This window comes from Tachyglossus aculeatus, chromosome 5 (assembly GCF_015852505.1).
Source record: "Tachyglossus aculeatus isolate mTacAcu1 chromosome 5, mTacAcu1.pri, whole genome shotgun sequence".
NCBI classification, from domain to species: Eukaryota; Metazoa; Chordata; class Mammalia; order Monotremata; family Tachyglossidae; genus Tachyglossus; species Tachyglossus aculeatus.
The window spans coordinates 45486616-45508071 of record NC_052070.1 but is presented as its reverse complement, the minus strand read 5'-3'; the positions used below and the strand labels follow the sequence as shown (position 1 = coordinate 45508071).

General features: G+C 44.3%; 1 protein-coding gene across 5 annotated transcripts in view; it reads right to left on the bottom strand.

Moving 5' to 3' along the window:
• Positions 1-21456, bottom strand: part of CAMTA1 (calmodulin binding transcription activator 1) — an 868926-nt gene that overhangs the window by 463283 nt on the left and 384187 nt on the right. For all 5 annotated transcript variants that reach the window (XM_038747474.1, XM_038747476.1, XM_038747477.1 and 2 more), the window contains exon 3: positions 5703-5774. In XM_038747474.1, the coding sequence (XP_038603402.1) occupies positions 5703-5774 (72 nt within the window). The remainder of the gene's footprint in view (positions 1-5702; positions 5775-21456) is intronic.

Sequence of the window (21456 nt, the reverse complement as noted above, 5' to 3'; positions counted from 1 at the left end):
ATCTTGTATCCACACCAGTGGTTAGTATGTTGCTTAGCGGCTAGTAAATGCTTCACAAAAAACACAACTATATTGGCACCCTTGTTCCTATAGAACAGCCCCCTACATTCCCACGCTGAATCCAGCTCTATTGGTGGTCCCACAGGAGAGACCTCCAGCAAACAGTCTCGACTGCAATTCATTCTTATTCTGATGGCGTCCCAAAGGAAGACATGAATGTTCGTAAGTAGAGTTGAGATTTTAGAATTGATTCCCACCTCTGATCTCTCGGCCAGTACTTGGTGACCTCTTTCAAATCCAATTCCAATGTACAGAAAGTCTCTTTGTTTGCGACTGGTGCTAAAGACAAACTTTTACCCATTTCTATCATGCTCGGGTCTCAGGACTTCTCTCCTCTTTAATATCAAAGAAATTAAACCTGGCCCCACAGTAATTTATTCTTGTGCTGCAATTAGCACCCTAACAAATTGCTGTGTGCCTGCTGCCTGACTGTAGCATTGGGTCCTTGGGCTCCTGTGTACGAGGTTGGCTGCACTAATTGTTTCAGCTCCTGCTCCTTAACCTTCTCTATCAAAGCTGTTAGAGGGAGCAGAGAAGCCCACCAACTTTCCTTTTTCATCTCTTCCCATAGTGAAAGGAGTCATATTTCAGGGAATTTGTGTGACGGGATGAGACGGATCCATCCAGGATTGGGATATTCCCAGAAAGAGCACGGGGCTGGAAGTCAGAAGACCCAGGATCTAATCCCAGCTCCATCACACAACTTTGTGTGACCTTGGGCAATTCACTCAACAACTGTGGATTTTAGTTTCCTCATCTGTAATATGGGGATGAGATTCCTCATCTTAGATTGTGAGCACCTTGTGGGCAGGAACTATTTTCAAATTGATTATCTTGTACACACCCCAGTATTTAGCACAGTGCTTGGCCCATAGTAATAACTTACTAAATACCATAGTGATAATGATGATGATGATGATTCATTCATTCATTCAATCGAATTTATTAAGTGCTTGCCATGTGGCAGAGCACGGTGCTAAGATCTTGGGAAAGTACAATACAACAATAAAGAGTGACAATCCCAAAACAGCCACCATGAAATTAGCTCATCTGGGAATGGATGATCTATCTTATACTGGTGGGAAAACCCATGGGAAGGGAAGTGAAAGGAGGACCCAGATGGGAAAAAGGAACAAGAGTGAGGAAATGAAAAAGGAAAATGAGCAAATAAAGAGGATGTCAACTATAGTATAAAGAGGAGCAGCATGGATGCCCCATTTCAAACACAGAAGTCAATTTTCTGAAAAACTGTGGATGGCAAGCCAGAGGTGTAATGTGGCAAAGGGAGTTAAAACTCCTCAGTTTCCTCCCTGATGGAAGATACTCCACCCTGAGGGGCAGAGAGGGGATGTGACAGCCACAAATGAGTGTTTTAGGCCTGCACAAAACACCACAGTTATGAAAAATAACACAGAGGGTGAAAGTCAACTTAACTTGTCCTTAATTTGGTAAGTGTGTTTCAACACCAGCACACCTTTTCTAGATACATTAAAATAGCATCACTGTTAAATAAGTTCACTCTCCTTTCCCTCTTCACAAATTGCTCCCTAATGATTTTGTGCTGAAGCCAGTATTACGGGGAGAAAAACTAAAAGAATTACAATGACCTTTGGAGAAAACTAGTGGAGGTCTGAGATTGGCTCATAATGACCCGAAGCATAATGTGAGAAGACTGTGTGTTCCCCAGCGTTTAGTACAGTGCTCCTCCCTCAGAGGGCACTGAATACATGTTTCTGTTAATAATGATGGCAGGCACCTCCATGGGAGCTGGATCGACTCAGAAGGTCCATCTGATTTTCACTGTGGGAGATGAGGGGGCTGACCGTATGGGCGATCTGAAACATCAGACTGATGCACCCCAAGAAAAGTTGTGGCTCTTCAAAATTGCACCACGGTAGCCAAAATAGCATTCAATTCTTGAGCCCAGATACTCAAAACCATTGCCAGGGGAGGAAAAACAGTGTGCCCTAGTGGAAAGAGCACAGGCCTGGGAGTCAGAAGACCTAAGTTCTAATCCCAGCTCTGCCACTTGCCCGCTGTGTGACTTTGGGCAAGTCACCTAACTTCTCTGTGCCTCAGTTAATCTCATCTGTAAAATGGGGATTAAGACTGTGAGCCCCATGTGGAACAACCTGGAAACTTTGTATCTATCCCAGTGCTTAGAACACTGCTTGGCATATAGTAAGCACCTAATAAATACCATTATTATTATTATTATTCTCTGTGCCTCAGTTCCTTCATCTGAAAAATGGCGATTAAGTCAGGTGAGCTCTTTGTGGAACAGGGACTGTGTCCAACGCCATTATCTTCTATCTATTCCAGCACTTGGTAAAATGACTGGCACATAGTATGTGCTTCACAAATACAATTTAAAAAGCAGTATATTACCTAGTGAGAGGAGAGGACATTGGAAAGTCAACAGACCCACGATGGGTGAAGGGTTGCTGTATTCATACTCAATCTGTCACCAAATCTTGTCAGTTCTACCTTCATAAAATCTCTAAAATCCACCCTTCCGTCTCTATCTAAACTGCTACTACACTCATCGAAGCACTTATTCTATCTCACCTTACAAAGGCATCAGCCTCCTTGCTGACCTCCTTGCCTTCTCTCTCTCCCCACTCCAGGCCTTACTACACTGATGTCCAGATCATTTAAAAGAAAAAAATTCAGTACTTGTCTCTCCATTCCTCAAGAACTTCCAGTGGTTGCCCATCCATCTCTGCATCAAGCAGAGATTCCTGACCATCAGCTTTAAAGCGTCTAAACATCTCTGCCCTTCCTACATTACTTCACTGATTTCCTTAACCCAGGCTGCACACTTTGAGCCTCCAATGCCAATTTATTCAATGTACCTCAATCTCATTTATCTCACCACTGACCCCATGTCAACCCTCTGCTCTGGCACGTCCTCCCCATTCATATATACAAGACTGCCGTCCTTCCCACCTTCAAAATCCTTCTAAAACCACATCTCCTTAAAGAGGCCTTCCTCAACTAAGCCCTTTTTTCCCCTACTCCCTTTCCCTTCTGCATCACCTATGCATTTGGATCTGTACCCTTTAAGCAGTTGATATTCAGCCCCTCTTCAACCCTACATTACTCATGCACATATACATAATTTATTTTAATGTCTGTCTCCCCCTTTGGACTGTACGCTTCTTGTGGACAGGGAATGTGTCTACCAGCTCAGTTGTACTGTACTTTCCCAAGTGCTTAGTACAGTGGTCTGCTCACAGTAAACATTCACTAAATACCACTGATTGACAGATGGATTGATCAACTGCAGGACACTTTGATTTGCTATGTGCTTTCCTATTGGCCCAAATTCATTCATTCATTCAATTATATTTACTGAGCATTTACTGTTTGCAAAGCACTGTACTAGGTGCTTGGAAAGTACAATTTGGCAACAGATAGAGACAATCCCTACCCTTGCACCCTGCTGAAGTCTAAAAGCCTTTTTGAAATACCTCCTGAAATCTATGGATCGCTCAGTCAATCAATCAATGGTATTTATTGAGTGCTTACTATGTGCAGAGCAGTGAATTAAGTGCTTAATATGAATAAGTATTGTAAAAGCATTTTATCTGTTGTAGAAGCAGCATGGCTTAGTGGAAAGAGCCTGGGCTTGGGAGTCAGAGGTCATGGGTTCTAATCCCAGCTCCGCCACTTGTCTGCTGTGTGACCTTGGGCAAGTCATTTAACTTCTCCGTGACTCAGTTCCCTCATCTGTAAAATGGGGATTAAGATTGTGAGCCCCATGTGGGACAACCTGATTACCTTGTACCTACCCCAATGCTTACAACAATGCCTGGCACATAGTAAGTGCTTAACAAATGCCATCATTATCATTAAGATAATATATATTTTAAAGATATGTACATAAGTGCTGTGAGATCAAGGGTGGAACATAGATCAAATGCCCAAAGGTCAAAGATCCAAGTGCATAGATGATAAAATAATAATAATAATAATGATAGCATTTACTAAACGCTTACTATGTGCAAAGCACAGTTCTAAGTGCTAGGGTAGAAACAAGGTAATCAAGTTGTCCCACATGGGGCTCACAGACTTAATCCCCATTTTACAGATGAGGTAACTGAGGCCCAGAGACGTTCAGTGACTTGCCCAAAGTCACACAGCTGACAAGTTGGGGAGCATGGTTTTGAACCCGTGACCTCTGACTCCAAAGCCCGGGCTCTTTCCACTGAGCCACACTGCTTCTCCAGTAAAAGGGAGAGCGAGGCAGGGAAAAGAGGGCTTAATTAGGGAAGGAGGAGATGTAACCTTAATAGTGCTCTGAAGGTGAGGAGAGTGGTGGTCTACCATATATAGATGTGGAAGGAGTTCCAGGATGAAAGTATGGCTGAAAGGAAGACAAATCGCAGCCCTTCACAGTGATGATGGGGTCAGTAAGCTTCCCAAGTCTGAACTCTGAAACTGACCCATTCCCATTGCCAGAAAAGTTTTTCATCAGAAAACCCAGCTTGAGCTATTAGAAAGAGAGAGAGTTCCACGTCACCACCAAATGGAGATGGTGTAAAGGGAGCTAGTGATAGAGAGGGGACTGAAGGGAGCAGGCAAATGGAATATATCTGCACATCAGACTATCTTGGGACAGTCATGGGAGTTATTAGTTATTAGCTAATGAATTTGATGAACCACTGACAATTATTTTTGGGAACTCAGGGAGAACCAAAGGGGCTGGGGAGGGCCACAGGGGAGGACAGGCAAGCGTGACAGCGGCGGCATACACCAAGTTAATCCCGGAGCTTTTTGGAATTCTATCTCAGATATGAGACCCTCCCAGTAGAAATGCTCTGCTGCTCATGAAGATTCTACTGACTCCCACTGGCTTCCCTCTATATCAGCAAGTGTCTGCAGGGTACCTCACCCCATCTTGACCTGATATTTCTGGTGGCTTTCTGCTCTCCCAATCCATAAACTGCCATTTTGTAGGTTTAGTCTTCTGTTCTCACAACAGCCACAAATTCCAACCAGTGAGGACACCCAGAACTTCTCAATCGCTCTTCAGGGCAGTCCATATTCAAAGTCCAGCTCTCTGACACAAATGAGGCCTGATGGAGCCAACACAACCATTCAGGTGGAAGGAGTTCAGTTCCTAACTTCCATAAAGTTCCATCCTGACAGAAAAGGAGACACAGACCGAGCATTCGAATGGTAGGATTCCTTGCCCAGAGGGACCCTTCTGAAGCAAAGGAGCAACCTTCTCAACCTTCCCTCACAAGTTCTGCACCAAATGACTTTCCAAAAGGAAACCTGAATCTAGGAGCCTGGTGTTTGCCTGCTGAGGCATTTCCAATGCACAGGACATCTGGTAATCCTTTGTTTTTTATTGCGTGAGAATCCCTTTTGAGTGTGGAACTGTACAAATTGCCAGAAAACCTATTCCTTACATATAACTTTGGGTGGTAAAAGAACGGAAAACAAACCTGTCCAGGATCCTATCGCTGCTCAAGTCATCCCGACTAAAAACCAACAAACCACATCCCTGCACAAATCCAGCAAGACATCCTTGGATTCTTCAGAAAAAATCTCACCCAAACCACTCAGTTTCCAACATACTGAAGTAAAATCTCCATTAAACTGTAAAAATAGAAAAAAATCCAGATCCTTACCTGAAGGAGCCAGTAGCACCTCCGATGGAAGGTGGGGATGATAGAGGAATGGACGTAACAGCCGTACAAGCACTAGGGAGAGAGGAAAACAAGAAAACCTGGTTGAAACACAGAAAAATCACAAATAGGCTTGGAGTAAGGGCACAGTCACACTTAACACAGCACCATATCTGACCTTCCTGAGTCCATGCAACTGTACATGCCAGGAAAAAAAGAAAAAGCATGTTCTCATCTACACTCCATGCTAACAAATTTATGAGTAGGAATAAATCCACATTTTTTTCAACCTTATCCAGGAACCCATAGTTGGCTGAGTCCTGTAACTACTTGGTTTCAAGGGGCATTTTTGTGGGATTTGATGTTTTTGTTTCATCTGAAGGAAACAGTTCCGGTAAGGTAACTGAAATTCTGGAGGGCATTAAGAGAATTGAGTTGGAACCCTGATTACTGCAGAGCGGAAATTCAGATCTTAATCCATATTGAACATTCATTCATGTCATAACATGATTCTAAAACCCTTTCTGGGGGAGTCCAGAATCTGGAATAGTGTGGGATCAGAATAGAGGGGGGAACTCTGCATGGGAGGGGTTTTGGAAAGGTAGCAGGGCAGCTGGTTAGGAGTTGGACGGCACGACACTCATATTGAGGGTTGCCCGGGCAGAAGCTTGAACATACTTGGCACAAAACACTCTGCCTTTCAATTTCTGGGCACCCCACCTCTCAACCACCCAGCTGGAATTCATGCTTAGGGAAAGCCAACAGCAAAGACTGTCAATCAGGTTCTCCCAACAGCTCAAGAACAGAAACCCCTGTCCACCTGTGGTAATTGTTAATGGAGACCATTCAAATGTCAATGCGAACTCAATCACAGTCACAGTCAATCTATAGTATCACTGAGCCTCCAACTGACTGCATGCAGAGCACTAGAATGGATGCCTGTGTGCCAAGCACTGTACTGGACACCTATTGTGTACAGAACACTATACTAGAAGCTTAGGAATGTACGATAGAAAAAAAAAGAGGCAGACCATGCCCTCAGGAAGCTTGCAATCTATCGTGAGCCCCCCACTATCATTCTGGTCATCAGCTCCGCCAAAATCATTTCACGGGCACTGACTTTGTATGAAAATCTAAACCCATCATTTAATCAACCATATTTACTAGGCGCTTACATGTGTGCAGTGTACCATACTAAGGGCTTGGGAAAGTATGATATAACAGTTTTGGTAGACACGTTCCAGGCCCACAACGAGCTTACAGTCTACAGTCCGCTAACCTCCTCACTGTACCTTGTTCTCTCCTGTCCAGCTGTCGACCCCGGCCCATGTCCTCCCCCGGCCTGGAATCCCCTCCCTCCACACATCCGCCAAGCTAGCTCTCTTCCTCCCTTCAAAGCCCTACTGAGAGCTCACCTTCTCCAGGAGGCCTTCCCAGACTGAGCCCCCTTTTTTTCTCTCCTCCTCCCCATCCACCCACCCTACCTCCTTCCCCTCCCCAAAGAACTTGTATATATGTTTGTACAGATTTATTACTCTATTTATTTTACTTGTACATCTTTACTATTCTATTTATTTTGTTAATAACGTGCATCTAGCTTTATTTTTATTTATTCTGGTGACCTGACACCTGTCCACATGTTTTGTTTTGTTGTCTGTCTTCCCCTTCTAGACTGTAAGCCCGTTGTTGGGTAGGGACCGTCTCTATATGTTGCCAAATTGTACTTCTCAAGCGCTTAGTACAGTTCTCTGCACACAGTAAGCACTCAATAAATAAGATTGAATGAATGAATGAATGGAGGGGGAGACAGACATAAATATAAATAAAAGATATGTACATAAGGGCTGTGGTTCTAAATGAGGGGTGAATAAAGGATGTAAATCTGGCTCTGACCTCAAAAGAAGATGACCTCAGGTGTAGTGGTGATTTAGTCCCCAGTACTACCCCCATTCTCCCATTGTTGACACCATATCTATTTACTCCTTAGCAGGGGTTCAGTATGGAGGTATGGGTTGTCAAGTGGCTGCCCTTTCAGCTCCCAGGCGACCAGTTCCAAAGCCTTTTCGATGTGGGCTACTGGAACCTTTTCCTTCCAAATCCATTGCTTCAGAGATTCTCTGATTGGCTGATTGTTTAATCTCCATGCCCAACCCTCACTCCCAGCCCCAAAACATCTTCCCCTGGCTCAGCCTGGGGGCCGGAGATTCCCCCCTCTGCCCCCCCCCCCCCAACAACCAAACGGCCAAGCAGTTAATGAAGAGGGCCACGTACTTTCCGTCTTCCTCACACAATCTCTCATTTTAATTTAATTCATCCTCCCTGCCTCTAAATCCACAGAGGAGAAATGTTCATCGGCTTTAGATTTAAAGGTTTGATTAGATATTATTTACGCCAAAAAAGGTCCAAATACGATTTTGTTAGAGGAGTCGATTTGAACCCTGCCTGTCTGATTAGCGGGGCTGAAAGAGAAATCATTCTGGGCTATGGGATTTCAGCTGCAAGAAAATCAGATTTCCAATATGTTAGAACTTTTACAGACTGCTGTCAGCTGGGATTTAAGCCCAGGACAAACCAAACAAACAAAGCTGAAATTAATTTAAACGATCCCCTTGCAATTCCTGCCCACAAAATGTATTTATTATTAAGAAGGCAATATTCTTTCCTGACTTTTTTGGTTTCCAATATACTGTCTGTGTTCTTGATAATTCACTCTCGCTTACCAAAGTAGATTCCTGCACAGATATTTTCCGTAAGTGCTTGGTTGCAATAGATGAGCAACTCACCTGCAACTTTAATCAGCTCCTTTCCCCTGGAGTTTGTTCGCTCTCATTGGTCATTTCATTACTTTCTCCATTCCGATGAGAAAAATCTTGGGAACCACAAATGACTTAAAGGGAGGCATTTGTTGAGTCACTTAAAAAAAAAGGCAGTGTGCCTTCTACTTTTCATTGTTTATTAAGCCCTTTTAAATGTTTGCAGTGATTTCTTATCTTCACCAATCTCTTTTTTCTATTGCTTCCTCCCAGGCTTGAAATAAATAAGGCCATTCTGCTTACAAGAGAAGAGCCTCGAAGATTCCCCCCTCCTCACCTCTATTATTCCTTCTTAATTTAGGGTGCAGAAACACAGCTGTCAGTGTTTGCGTGCGGTTAACTGGAGTCATTTAGACACCCAAAACAGGACTTCGGGGTTGAAGACCACATTTGTTTCAGTTTGGTCTTCAACCACAACAAAGCAGCTTGGCCAGAGGGAAAGGGCACAGGCCTGGGAGTCGGAGGACCTTGGTTCTAATACTGCTCTGCCACTTGTCCACTGCATGACCTTGGATAAGTCACTTCTCTGTGCCTCAGTTCCCTCATCTGCAAAATGAGGATTCAATACCCAATCTCCATTTTACATGGACTGTGAACCCCACATATACAGGTACTGTTGTCCAACCTGATTATCTTGTGTCTACCCCAGCACTTAGTACATACTAGGCACACAGAAAACACTTAAAAATTGCCACCATTATTATTATTATTATTATTCTTTCAGAAGGAACCTTGCCTCTGGCTCTGTCAAGCACACTGTTTCCCTCACTAAACTCTTTGCCACCTAGACAGATTATGTTCTACTGTTTCAGGAGACTGGTGACGTAGGACATTTTGTGCAGAGTGTGCCCAATCATTCACATGGCCCTCATGACTCCTTCTTGAGTTTTCCCTCCATTGTCAACACTTGCAGGGACGTTCTAAAAAATTACCAGTCTGTGACATGGCTCAATGGAAAGAGCCCGGGCTTGGGAGTCAGAGATCAGGGGTTCTAATCCTGGCTCTGCCACTTGTCAGCTGTGTGACTTTGGGCAAGTCACTTAACTTCTCTGTGTGTCAGTTACCTCATCTGTAAAATGGGGATTAAGACTGTGAGCCCCATGTGGGACAACCTGATTACCTTGTATCCCCCAGTGCTTAGAACAGTGCTTGGCACATAGTAAGCACTTAACAAATGCTATTATTATTATTATTATTATTATTATTATTATTATTATTATTTTCTCCAAATGCTTTTCTTTTATGAGTGTCCCAGTGATGCTGCAGGGAACTCCAGGGAAAGAAACTAATGATGGTAGTTGTATTTGTAAAGCTCTTACTATGTACCAGACACTGAACTAAGCACTTGGGTGGATTCAAGCAAAGCAGGTTGGACACAGTCCCTGTCCCACACTGGGCTCACAGTCTCAGTCCCCATTTTACAGATGAGGTAAATGTGGCAAGAAAAGTTAAATGACTTGCCCCAGGTCACACAACAGAGAAGTGGTGGAGCCAGGATTAGAACCCATGACTTCTGACTCCCAAGTCCATGCTCTATCCACTACATCATGCTGCTTAGTCATCTCCTTCACTGTTTCTTCCTTGCAGCCTGATTTCCTTCGGTCTGGCCTAATTTCTTTCAGCTTGTAGTGTATTTGCCTAATTCACTCTTCAAGGAGAGTTTCTACTCATTCTCAAAATGGTGCAATTGAGCGGGAATGTCACGGAATTCCAGATTTTCCTCCCTTCCCTATTAATAATTGCCATGAGTCTAAATCTACCTCGGACATCTTCAGCAGCCAACCAGGAAACACCCCCCAATTCAGTTCATCGCTTCTTAGCATCACTCTCACTTTGCATTCTTTCAACCCGTTTTCAATCCATAAGACAATATCATTACCACGCCATTTGGGAATTCACTGTGCAATATTTCATGAAGCAATGTATCAAATCCATTCTCTTCACCTACTAATCAAAAAAGCAATCAAGTTTGTCTGGTGGCGATTTGAGCTTTACAAACTCCTGGTGCTTATTGATCAGGATTCTGCTGCCCTCCAGGTGTACAGGGGGGTGTCCTCTGGATATTTGCAAGACTGGAGAACAGAACCAAGATATGTGTTTTGTACAGATCATCGAACCAATATGTGGGGTAGCTGCGATCTCTGGGCCAACCGGGCCTTGCCCTGTGCCCCTTAATAAGTGCATTCCTTCTTCACCTCACCTGCTGTCTCTGGGGGACCACTGAAGACATAAGGAGGCCCATCAGGGCTGATATATTGACAACCTTCCTTCCTATCCCACACCCCATCCTGATCTTCCCTTCTCAATACTTCCTGCCAGATAAACTGGCAGAGAGGGTAGGGAATGCCAAGAATGAGGGGGAGCATTACTCCACCAAAGGCAGAAAAGGGGAAAACTTTGGTCCCCATTAAATTGTGAACTTCTTGAGGGTACAGAACATGTGCACTGCTTCTTTTGCACTTTGCCAGGTGCTTAGTACAGTGCCTAGCACTCAATAGGCTCTCAACAAATACCACTGATTAATTGATTTGGCCTGCCAGAACAAGAGCCCACCAGAACCTTGTACTGACCCTGCCCTATTTGTTTTAGCTCTCAGCCCTGCAGTTCCAGATCAAAAGTAAAAGGAAACGAAACAAAGTAGGTATTTACCAAAGACTCAGGAGAACACTCCTGATCAGATGGAAGCAACTTTCAGATCAGTCACATCTGGGGAATAAAGGCTTGACAGCCTCCCTTTAACATGACAGTAGAGCAAGGAAGATTTTTTCTTTAACAAATAAATACTCAAAATTGCTTTTGTGGTGCTGTGGGGGCTTTCATTTAAGGAAAAGAGATACAATTACAGGGAAAAACGGGCCAGCTAGAGCCCACTTCAATTCTAAGGAAATGTATCAAAGTGATAAAAGCTAAGCAGTAGCAAAAATGATCACCCAGATTGAAAATGAAAAAAGGTTTAATCCCTCAAACTTCTCCAGCTGATACAACTCCCAGTTTCCCAATGAACCTGAGGGCCAGTCATTAGAATAAAACCCTGAGTGGGTACTGCAAAGGCCAAATGTTTGTGCTTGACATCCCAGGGGGCACTTGGGGGTCTCAGAAGGCCAGTCTCATAGGAAATAAGATTCCCAGGTAGGTAGGGTAATCCAAGGTCAGAGGTAAAGGGGAAAACTCAGACCCAGGGGGCTCTCATCCCTACTCCACCTGTGGTTTGGTGTGTAGTGGAAAGAGCAGGGTCTTGGGAGTTGGGGGACCTGGGTTCTATTCCAAATCATCATCATCATCAATGGTATTTATTGAGTGCTCACTGTATACAGAGTACTGTACTAAGTCCTTGGGAGAGTACAACAGAGTTGGTAGACATGCTCCCTGCCCACAAGGAGCTCACAGTCTAGACAGGGAGAAAGACATTAATATTAATAATAAATTAAGGCTATATACATAAGTAATAATTATGGTGCTTGTTAAGCACTTACTACGTGCCTAGCACTGTTCTAAACACTGGAGTAGATACAGGGTAATCAGGTTGTCCCACGTGGGGCTCACAGTCTTAATACCCATTTTACAGATGAGGTAACAAAGACACAGAGAAGTTAACTGGCTTGCCCAAGGTCACACAGCAGATAAGCGGTGGAGCCGGGATTAGAACCCATGTCCTCTGACGCCCAGGCCCATGCTCTTTCCACTGAGCCACGCAGCTTCTCAAGTGCTGTAATGCCGAGGATGGAGTGAATACCAAGTGTTCAAAGGGTACAAATCCAGGTACATAGATGACACAGAAGGGAAAAGGAATCAGGGAAAGAGAGCTTCTGGAGAAGATGTTACCTTAATAAGGCTTTGAAGCTGGGGAGAATCTTGGTCTGGCCTATATGGAGGGGGAGTGAGCTCCAGGCAAGAGGGAGGACATGGGAAAGGGGTCATCAGCAAGATCGGGGCACAGTGAGCAAGTTGGAGCTAGAGGATTGAAATATGCAGTCTGGGCTGTAGTAGATGAGGGAGGTAAAGGAGGAAGGGGCAAGCTTATTGAGTACTTTAAAGCTGATGGTGGAGTTTCTTTTTGATAAGGAGGTGGATGGACAATCACTGGATATTCTTTAGGAGTAGGGAAATGTAGAATGAACCTTTTTAGAAACATAATCTGGGAAGCAGAATGAAAAAAAATTACTGGAATGGGGGAAGACAGGAGGCAGGGAGGTCAGCTAGGAGGCAGATGCAGAAGTCAAGTTGTGATAGGATAAGTGCTGGAACAGCATAGTAACCACTTGGAAGAAGAGGAAAGGGAAGATTTTAGTGACTTGAAGGTAGACTTCACAGGGTTTGGTCACAGACTGAATATGTGGGCTGAATGGGAGAGATGAGAGGAGGATAACACCAACGGTTTAAACTTGTGAGATAGGGAGGATAGTGGTATTGCCTACTGAGATGTGAAAGAAAAAGAGAGAAGGGTTTGGGTGGGAAAATAAGGAGTTCTCTTTTGAATATGTTTAGTTAGAAGTGTCAGTGGGACATCCAGATAGAAATAACCTAACAGCAGAAGGAAATGTAAGACTGCGGAGAAGGAGAGTGGTCAGGGAGTTTGGAAACCTGTCCCCTCCCCACAGCACCTGTATATATGTTTGTACAGATTTATTACTCTATTCCTTTTACTTGTACATATTTGCTATTCTATTTATTTTGTTAATGATGTGCATCTAGCTTTATTTCTATTTGTTCTGATGACATGACACCTGTCCACGTGTTTTGTTTTGTTGTCTGTCTCTCCCTTCTAGACTGTGAGCCCGTTGTTGGATAGGGACCCTCTCTATATGTTGCCAACTTGTACTTCCCAAGCGCTTAGTACAGTGCTCTGCACACAGTAAGTGCTCAATAAATATGATTGAATGAATGAATGAAATTACCCGCATAAAGATGATAGTTGAAACCATGGGAGTGAAAGAATTCTCCAAGAGAGTTGATGAAGATGGAAAACAGAAAGGGGACCCAAGAACTGAGCCTTGAGGGACTCCCAAACTTAGAGGGTGGGAAGAATTAGAGGAGCCCACAAAAAAGAATGAGAATGAGAGGTCAGAGAGACAGGAGGAGAACCAAGCAAGAAAAGTGTCAGTGAAACCAAGGTAAGATAATGTTTCCAAGAGAAGGGAGTGCTGAACAGTGTTGAAAGCTGCTGAGAGGTTGAACAGGATTGGATTTGGCAGGAAGGAGATCACTGGTGACCTCAGAGAGGCCAGTTTCTGTGGAATGAAGTGGGTGGAAGCCAGACAGGAAGGGATCGAGGAGAAAATTGGAGGAGAGGAAGTGGAGACAGTGGGTGTAATAAATTCTCAAGGAGTTTGGAGAGGAATCAGCATTGATTCATGGAGTGCTTACTGTGGGCAGAACACTGTACTAAACTCTTGGGAGAGTACAATATAACAATATAATAGACATAGTCCCTACCCACAGCAAGCTTACAGTCTAGAGGGGGAGACAGATATATACATAAGGGCTGTGGGGCTGGGAGGGGGGATCAATGATGGGAGCAAGTCAAGGTTATGCAGAAGGGAGTGGGAGAAGAGGAAAGGAGGGCTTAGTCAGGGAAGGCCTCTTAGAGAAGAGGTGCTCAGCGAAGGCCTCTTGGAGATATGCCTTCAGTAAGGCTTTGAAGGTGGGGGAATCAGGAGACCTGGGTTTTAGTCCCAGTTCTACCATTTGCTTGCTGTGTACCCTTTGCCAAGTCACTTAACCCCCTGACTCTCAGTTTTTTCATCTTTAAAATGGGGATGTTACCTGCTCTCCCTCCACTTAGATTCTGAACCCCATGTTGGACAGGGACTGTGTGATCTGACTGTCTTGCTATCTGCTCTAGGGCTTAGGACAATGATTGAGACTTAGTAGGTGTGTAATAAATACTAAATATCATATTAGTTAAATGTATTCTTCCAAGCCCCTATGAACACTGCTGAGGATGAAGGAGCGGGTTCTAAATACCCACGTCTTCTCATTCCTTTGCCTGTGATACGTGACCTTGGATAAGTCACTTAACTTCTCTGGGCCTCAGTTACCTCATCTATAAAATGGGTATTAAGAGTGTAAATTCAATCTGAGACAGGGACTGTGTCCAACCTGATTAACTTGTATCTACCCCAGTGCTTAGAACAGTACTTGGCACATAGTAAGTGATTAACAGTACTATCATTATTATATTCTCTGAGGAGGCTCTACTTGGAAAATCCTCACAGTCATCTAGCTGTGCCCTTCCCTTGGCCACAAAAAGACAAGGTGAGACTGTCCCAGGTCGCACCCAGAAAATGGGAAGATGAACAAGGGGTTTCCTAGGCACTCCCTGCGAGGGAAAAGTAGTTTCAGGCACGACTCTCCCCAATTCCTGAACTCGCCTATAGATGGGAAGAGGAGGGAACCTGAGTTCAATCATAACTGAATCTAAAATTACTCTGGTGTGACATCTGCATATTGTTGTATTGAACTCTACCAAGCACTTAGTACAGTGCTCTGCACACAGTAAGCTTTCAATAAATACAATTGAATGAATGAACATCAGGCACGCTGCCTTTCCAAGCATCAGAGGGCTAGGTTGGTACAGTGTAGCTGGCCACCATGAGCTCGGAATAGAGATGACAATGCACCTAACGGCCCTTTACAGGTCAGAAACAGTTAACACTCTTTCAAAAGGACTTGACTTCCGTTACAGAACTTGAGCACTAGGAGAATTGAAAGTACAATAATGATGATGACAACAACCATAACAATAATAGTCTCAGTAGCCTTATTTAAGTCATATTTCCTCTGAGAGGCACTCCCTAATTAAGTCCCCTCTTCCCATCTCCCTTTCCCTTCTGTGTCATCTATGCACTTGAATTTATACCCTTTGAGCATGTGGTATTCACCCTACCTCCCGCACCATGGCATTTATGTACACAACTATAAATTGTGTGGTATAAATTATTTACTTATATTAATGTCTATCCCCCCTCTCTAAGACTGTAAGTTCATTCATCATCATTATCATAATTTATATCATCAGTGGTATTTATTTAGTGCATACTATGTCCAGAACATTGTATTAAGCACTTGGAAGACTACAATGCAAAAGAGTTGGCAGACACATTCCTGGACAACAATGAGCTTACAGTCTAGACAGGGAAACAGTCATTAATATAAAAGTGTTTAGCAATCTGTTGTACTGTACTCTTCCATGTTCTATGTGCCAAGCACTGTACTAAGCACTGTGATAGATACGAGATAAGTCAAACAATGTTCCTGCCCCACAGTGGGACTCACAGTCCAAGACGAAGGAAAAAACAGATATAGAATCCCCATTTACAGATGAAAAAGCTGAAGCAAAGAGAAGTAACTTGTCCAAGATCACACAGCAGGCAGACAGCAGAAGAGAGATTAGAACCCAGATCCTCTGACTCCCAGTCCTGTGCTCTTTCCACAAGGACATGTAATAATAGAGATTATTAGTCCTCTGATGGAATGAGACTTGAAGAGTTTGTGAGACTCTCTCAGAGGCCTTGCTCTAGTGCAGCAACACTGAGCTCCCTGTTCACTTGCAGTGAGACTCATTTCAGTCGCATATAAATGGATTTTAATTCCACGAAGGAAAAGCACCTACCTGGACAATGATGCTGCTTCTTGGAGAATCCCTTAAAATTTGGCGACCATAATAATAATAATTTTCGTAGTTGTTAAATGCTTATTATTGCAAAGCGACCATGAGGCTGGGATAACAGGCTAATTCAACCTTTGCCCAGGTCAGGTTTCTTAAAATATGAATAGTGGAAACTTTTCAGTCCAACTTGTTGTGGGTGGAGAACTAGCACCGTTCTGACTCAAAGCTCATTTCCAACATAGTCCATTTAACCACATTCACAGTTTAGCAAGGCACAAACTTCTCATACACCTTCTATTTTCTCTCTAAATATGTTTTATAGAGAGAGATGTCTTTTGTAGTCAAAGAACACACTGCCGGTGTTCACCAGTGAATGTAGGCGTAACTGTGGGAAGTCCACAGACCTGGCCTCATCTCGAGACACAAAATAGCCATCCTATGCCAATGAGAGCCACCCAATTTGGCCAAAATTGGCCTGAAATTAGAGTATTTCTCTGGGGGGACACTGACTCCCACAGTGCTTCTGAGTCATTGTCTTCTCCCAGATATCTGTGAAGTCAGAGGGCACACCTGTGCCTTGGGATATGGAAGCCAGAGCTTCAGCAGAGGGAAGTTGGATGCTGAAAGTTTGCAGATGGAAAAGCATCTGGTACCAGACAAGGAACAGGCTGACTGAAAACCAGGCTTTCTCGTACCTTGAAAGCAGGGATTGGGCATGCCAATCCAGGGTCAACCTCAAGCACCTGACAATAAACCCTTCATGATTTCTCTCTTCCCCTCTGTCCCCAAGACCTATTCTCTCTAAAACATAACTCTACTTTAGAGAGTTTGAGACAAGTTACTATTTTTATTATTATTATTGTTGTTGTTATATTTGGTAAGCATTTATTATGTACCAATGTCAGTACTCACCACTGCGGTAGATGCAAGTTAATAATAATAATAATTATAATGGCATTTGTTAAGTGCTTACTATGTGCGAAGCACTATTCCAAGCACTTGGGGAGGGGGGGGATACAAGATGATCAGATCGTCCCACATGGGGCTCACAGTCTTAATCCCCATTTTACAGATGAGGTAACTGAGGCACCGAGAAGTTAAGTGACTTGCCTAAAGTCACACAGCTGACAAGTGGCAGAGCCGGGATTAGATCCCATGACCTCTGGCTCCCAAGTCCGTACTCTTTTTCACTGAGATAAGGTGCTTCTCGGACACAGTTTCTGTCTCAAATGGGCTCACAGTCTTAATCCCAATTTCCAGATGAGGTAACTGAGGCACAGAGAAGTGAAGTGACTTGACCGAGGTCACACAGCGGACAAGTGGTGGAGCCGTGTCCTTCTGACTCCTAGGCCTATGATCTAGGCAACACTAGGCAACACTGCTCCTGTAGATTTTAGAATACTGCCCACCCCTGGCCAAGAAGAGGCTCCCTGACACACATCAATCAATCAATCGTATTTATTGAGCGCTTACTGTGTGCAGAGCACTGTACTAAGCGCTTGGGAAGTACAAGTCGGACACATGAGTTCAGCCATCATTAGCAAGGTATGAAACGGGTTTATGGTGAGCCAGATGCCCACTGTTCCACGTGGGCCACCGGCCGTGCTCCCTAGTCGGCCACCATCCGCCCCTCCCTGCCTCCCTGCAGCTCTCTCTGTAGCGAGATAATCATTCTCACAAGGTCGACTTGAATTAGAAAGGATTTTCAGGGCTGTTGGTTTCCATCACACACTCATTTCTGAGACACAAATGCCAAAGATTAATAGTGCTAAAAAAAATGTGTCAAGGGTAAATTTGACTAAGGCAGGGGGAGAAAGAGAGAGGAAAAGAGAGAGAAAAGAAGAAAAGAAAAATTGTGCCAAGAAAATAATCCAAGGAAAAGCTTAGCATTTTAATCCTGCTATTCAAGGGGACAATGAAGCAGATACTGCTTATTCATAATAATCTCCACCAGCTAGTTCAAAGAAGTGTTAGAGTCCCGGGTGCTACCAGGAGGTGTTAGATAGGAAGTAAAATGGTGGCTCTCACAGAGTTTGGGAGAGTAGCAGACGGGTATGGCAGGATTGCAAAAGGCTTCCTTAATCAAAGGCATTCTTTTGAGCACTAACTGTGTGCAGAGCACGTTAAAATGCTTTGCCCACCTAGAAATGCTCTCTATCATCAGTTGGAAGGAAAGGGGAGAGGAGCGGTCCACTACTGCCTCTCAGACACTTGTCTGCTGTGTGAATTTGGGCACGTCTCTTAATTTCTCTGTACCTTATTTACCTCATCTGTAAAATGGGGATTGAGACTGTGAGCCCCATGTGGGACAACCTGATTACCTTGTACCCACCCCAGTGTTTAGAATAGTGCTTGGCACATAGTAAGCACTTAACCAATATCATCATTATTATACCAAAAGGGTTTGAGAAGTCCCTCTCAGCGGACCAGTTTGCTCTCATGGAGATGGTGGTCCTGCTAGTCCAACCATTCTGAATGATGGGGGCGTTGGGGGCGTCTCAATCTGGGTTCCCAGTGACTCCTCCAACTGCAATACAAACAATACAATACAATGGCATTTGTTAAGTGCCTGACTATATGTCAGACACTGTAATAAGCGCTGGAGTGGATATAAGCAAATCGAGTTGGATGTGGGGTTTACAGTCTCAATCCCCATTTTACAGATGAGGTAACAGGCATAGAGAAGTGAAGTGACTTACCCAAGGTCACGCAGCAGACAAATGGCAGAGTGGGATTAGAACCCATGACCTTCTGACTCCCAAGCCTGTGCTCTATCCACTACACCATGCTGATTCTCACACGCGTTGGGTACCATCCGACGACACTAATGCTCACCCTTGAGGGATCGTGTCCACCAACTCGTGTCCACCAACTCTATTGTATTGTACTCTCCCAAGTGCCCAGTACATGCTCAATACACATAAAGTACTCAATTTGCTCTTCCCCCGACCCAGCCCCACAACACTTTTGCACATATCTGTAATTTGTTTGTTTGTATTGATGTCTGTCTCCCCTCCTCTAGACTGTAAGCTCGTTGTGGGCAGGGAATGTGCCTCATTGTTGTACTGTATTCCCCAAGCATTTAGAACAGTGTTCTGCGCACAGTTAGTGCTCAATAAATTTGATTGAATGAATGAACGAATAAATGCCATTGATCAAGTGTTGATTGGAGACCATTCCAGGAAGCCCACAAAGCTCCCTCCTTTATCTGCACAGATGCTGATAGGGTTGTCCAACACCAAGAGTGAAAGTAAACATTTTTGATAATAATAATAATTATAATGGCACTTATTAAGCGCTTACTATGTGCAAAGCACTGTTCTAAGCACTGGGGTACATACAAGGTAATCAAGTTGTCTCATGTGGGGCTCACAGACTTAATCCCCATTTTCCAGATGAGGTAACTGAGGCACAGAGAAGTTAAGTGACTTGCCCAGAGTCACACAGCAAACAAGTGGTGGAGCTGGGATTTGAACCCATGACCTCCGACTCCAAAGCCCAGGCTCTTTCCATTTATCTCCCCAAGATGGCAGACATTTAAAACTTCTTCTGGGTGGGTGGGGGACGGTGCCAGAGCTTCTCCAGCTCCTTTAATAGTGTTAAAAAAACGTGTCAAGGGTAAATTTGACTAAGGCGGGGGAAAAAAGGAATAACTATGGAAATTTCACTGGTCTCCTGACCGGGCCAGGGGCCATGTTCTGCCAACCTATAGAGTTGGAAGAGCTGGAGCAGTTGGAGCAAAGTTCGACTTTCTCACCAGCCTCCACCCAAATGCCCACATGTGCCATGGGGAGCCAGGCCCTCGGCCTAACCAGGAGTGGAGGGAGGAAGGAGGGGTGCAGATAATGGCTTAGTGGATAGAGCACAGGCCTGGAAATCAGAAGAACCTGGGTTCTAATTCTGGCTCTACCACACGTCTGCTGCGTGACCTTGGTCTGTAAAATGGGGATTAAGAGAGTGAGTCCCATGTGGAATAGGGACTTTGTCCAACCTGATTAGCTTGTATCTACTCGAGCACTTAGAACAGCGCTTGGCACATACTAAGAACTTAAACTTATCAAGTACCATAATAATTATTATTACTATTATGGTGCTGCTAGTGGACAGCTGACCTTGGCATTCTGCCACCAGGCCCCAAAGCAGGGACCTCAGGTAGAGCCTCTACCATGACAGGGCCGATGCCACCTCAGGACCAAATCCACTCCCTAGGAATAAAAAACAAAAAGTGTTTGCTTCAAAATCATTCAGCCTGGAGTGATCGCACCTGCACTTATTTGCTATTCTGGTGTGTAGCTCTGGGTGGGCTGGCTTACTCGGTCCAGTGAGCGCCTCAACGAGACCAGCATTGCTGCTTCTGGGGCATCCACCCAGGGACCTCTCCCGCCCGGCTGGGTTCCCAGATCGATATCACTTGCATAAAGACCGGCCCTGCAGTCCTGCCATCATCACCGGTGGAGGAGTCAGAGGGCTGGGAAAATGGGAGAAGAGGAAAAAAGGGCAGGCAAGCGAAAATCAAAGAACCACAGCTTTAGTCAATGAATTTGGTTAGTGTTAACCTGAGATTAGACAAACTGATTAAACTCGAATTTTCCCAGCAAAGAGACCAGTCCTCAGAACTTGTTAAATAGCAAATTGCTTTAAAATTAGTTTGAACTAAATGGATTGCAATCTGATTCTGCCTGGGGTGTTCAACGATAGCAGTGATTCCAAATATTAGCCCATCCACTGACCAAGGTTTTGGCAAAGAGCTTATCTCTTACAGATCATGTGAAATAGCTCCCACGGCTGCCCACTCTGGGCTGAGGAATGGATGTCTGAGCCTCAGAATGAAGCAACTATATCTGGACTTCTAAATGTCCTGAGCCGTCTCTTCCAGAGCAACGCTTTGTCGGTTAGAACAGCTCAACTTTGCCATCTCTTTAAGGAAAATCTTGGTTCTGAAGAATCTTGTCTCTTGGTACGATGCCTTCCTTTGGGTGATTATGGGGCATAATTCCCTTGAATAGCTCATTGAAAAATTCAAATAACACAGAAGAATCTGAAATGACCACAAATATAAGAAAAGTGGGGCTCACAGGCACATCCAGGACCTGTTTCAGATGACAAGTCAAGTAAGCTGTCACCTCAGGTCATCATGCAGCCGGAGGAGGTCCTCAGGGACTTTTTGTAGATGGCAACTGCCCGCCCTTCTCAAAGATGGGCACGGGTGGCAGTGATCCATTGATTGATCGTAAATCAGGGTCTCAAAGCCGAGCTCCCTGGGGTACTCGATCAAAGGCCAGGAGTGAACCATCATCAGAAAAATGCTCCTTTGTAAAATGTTGCCTTTGATGTC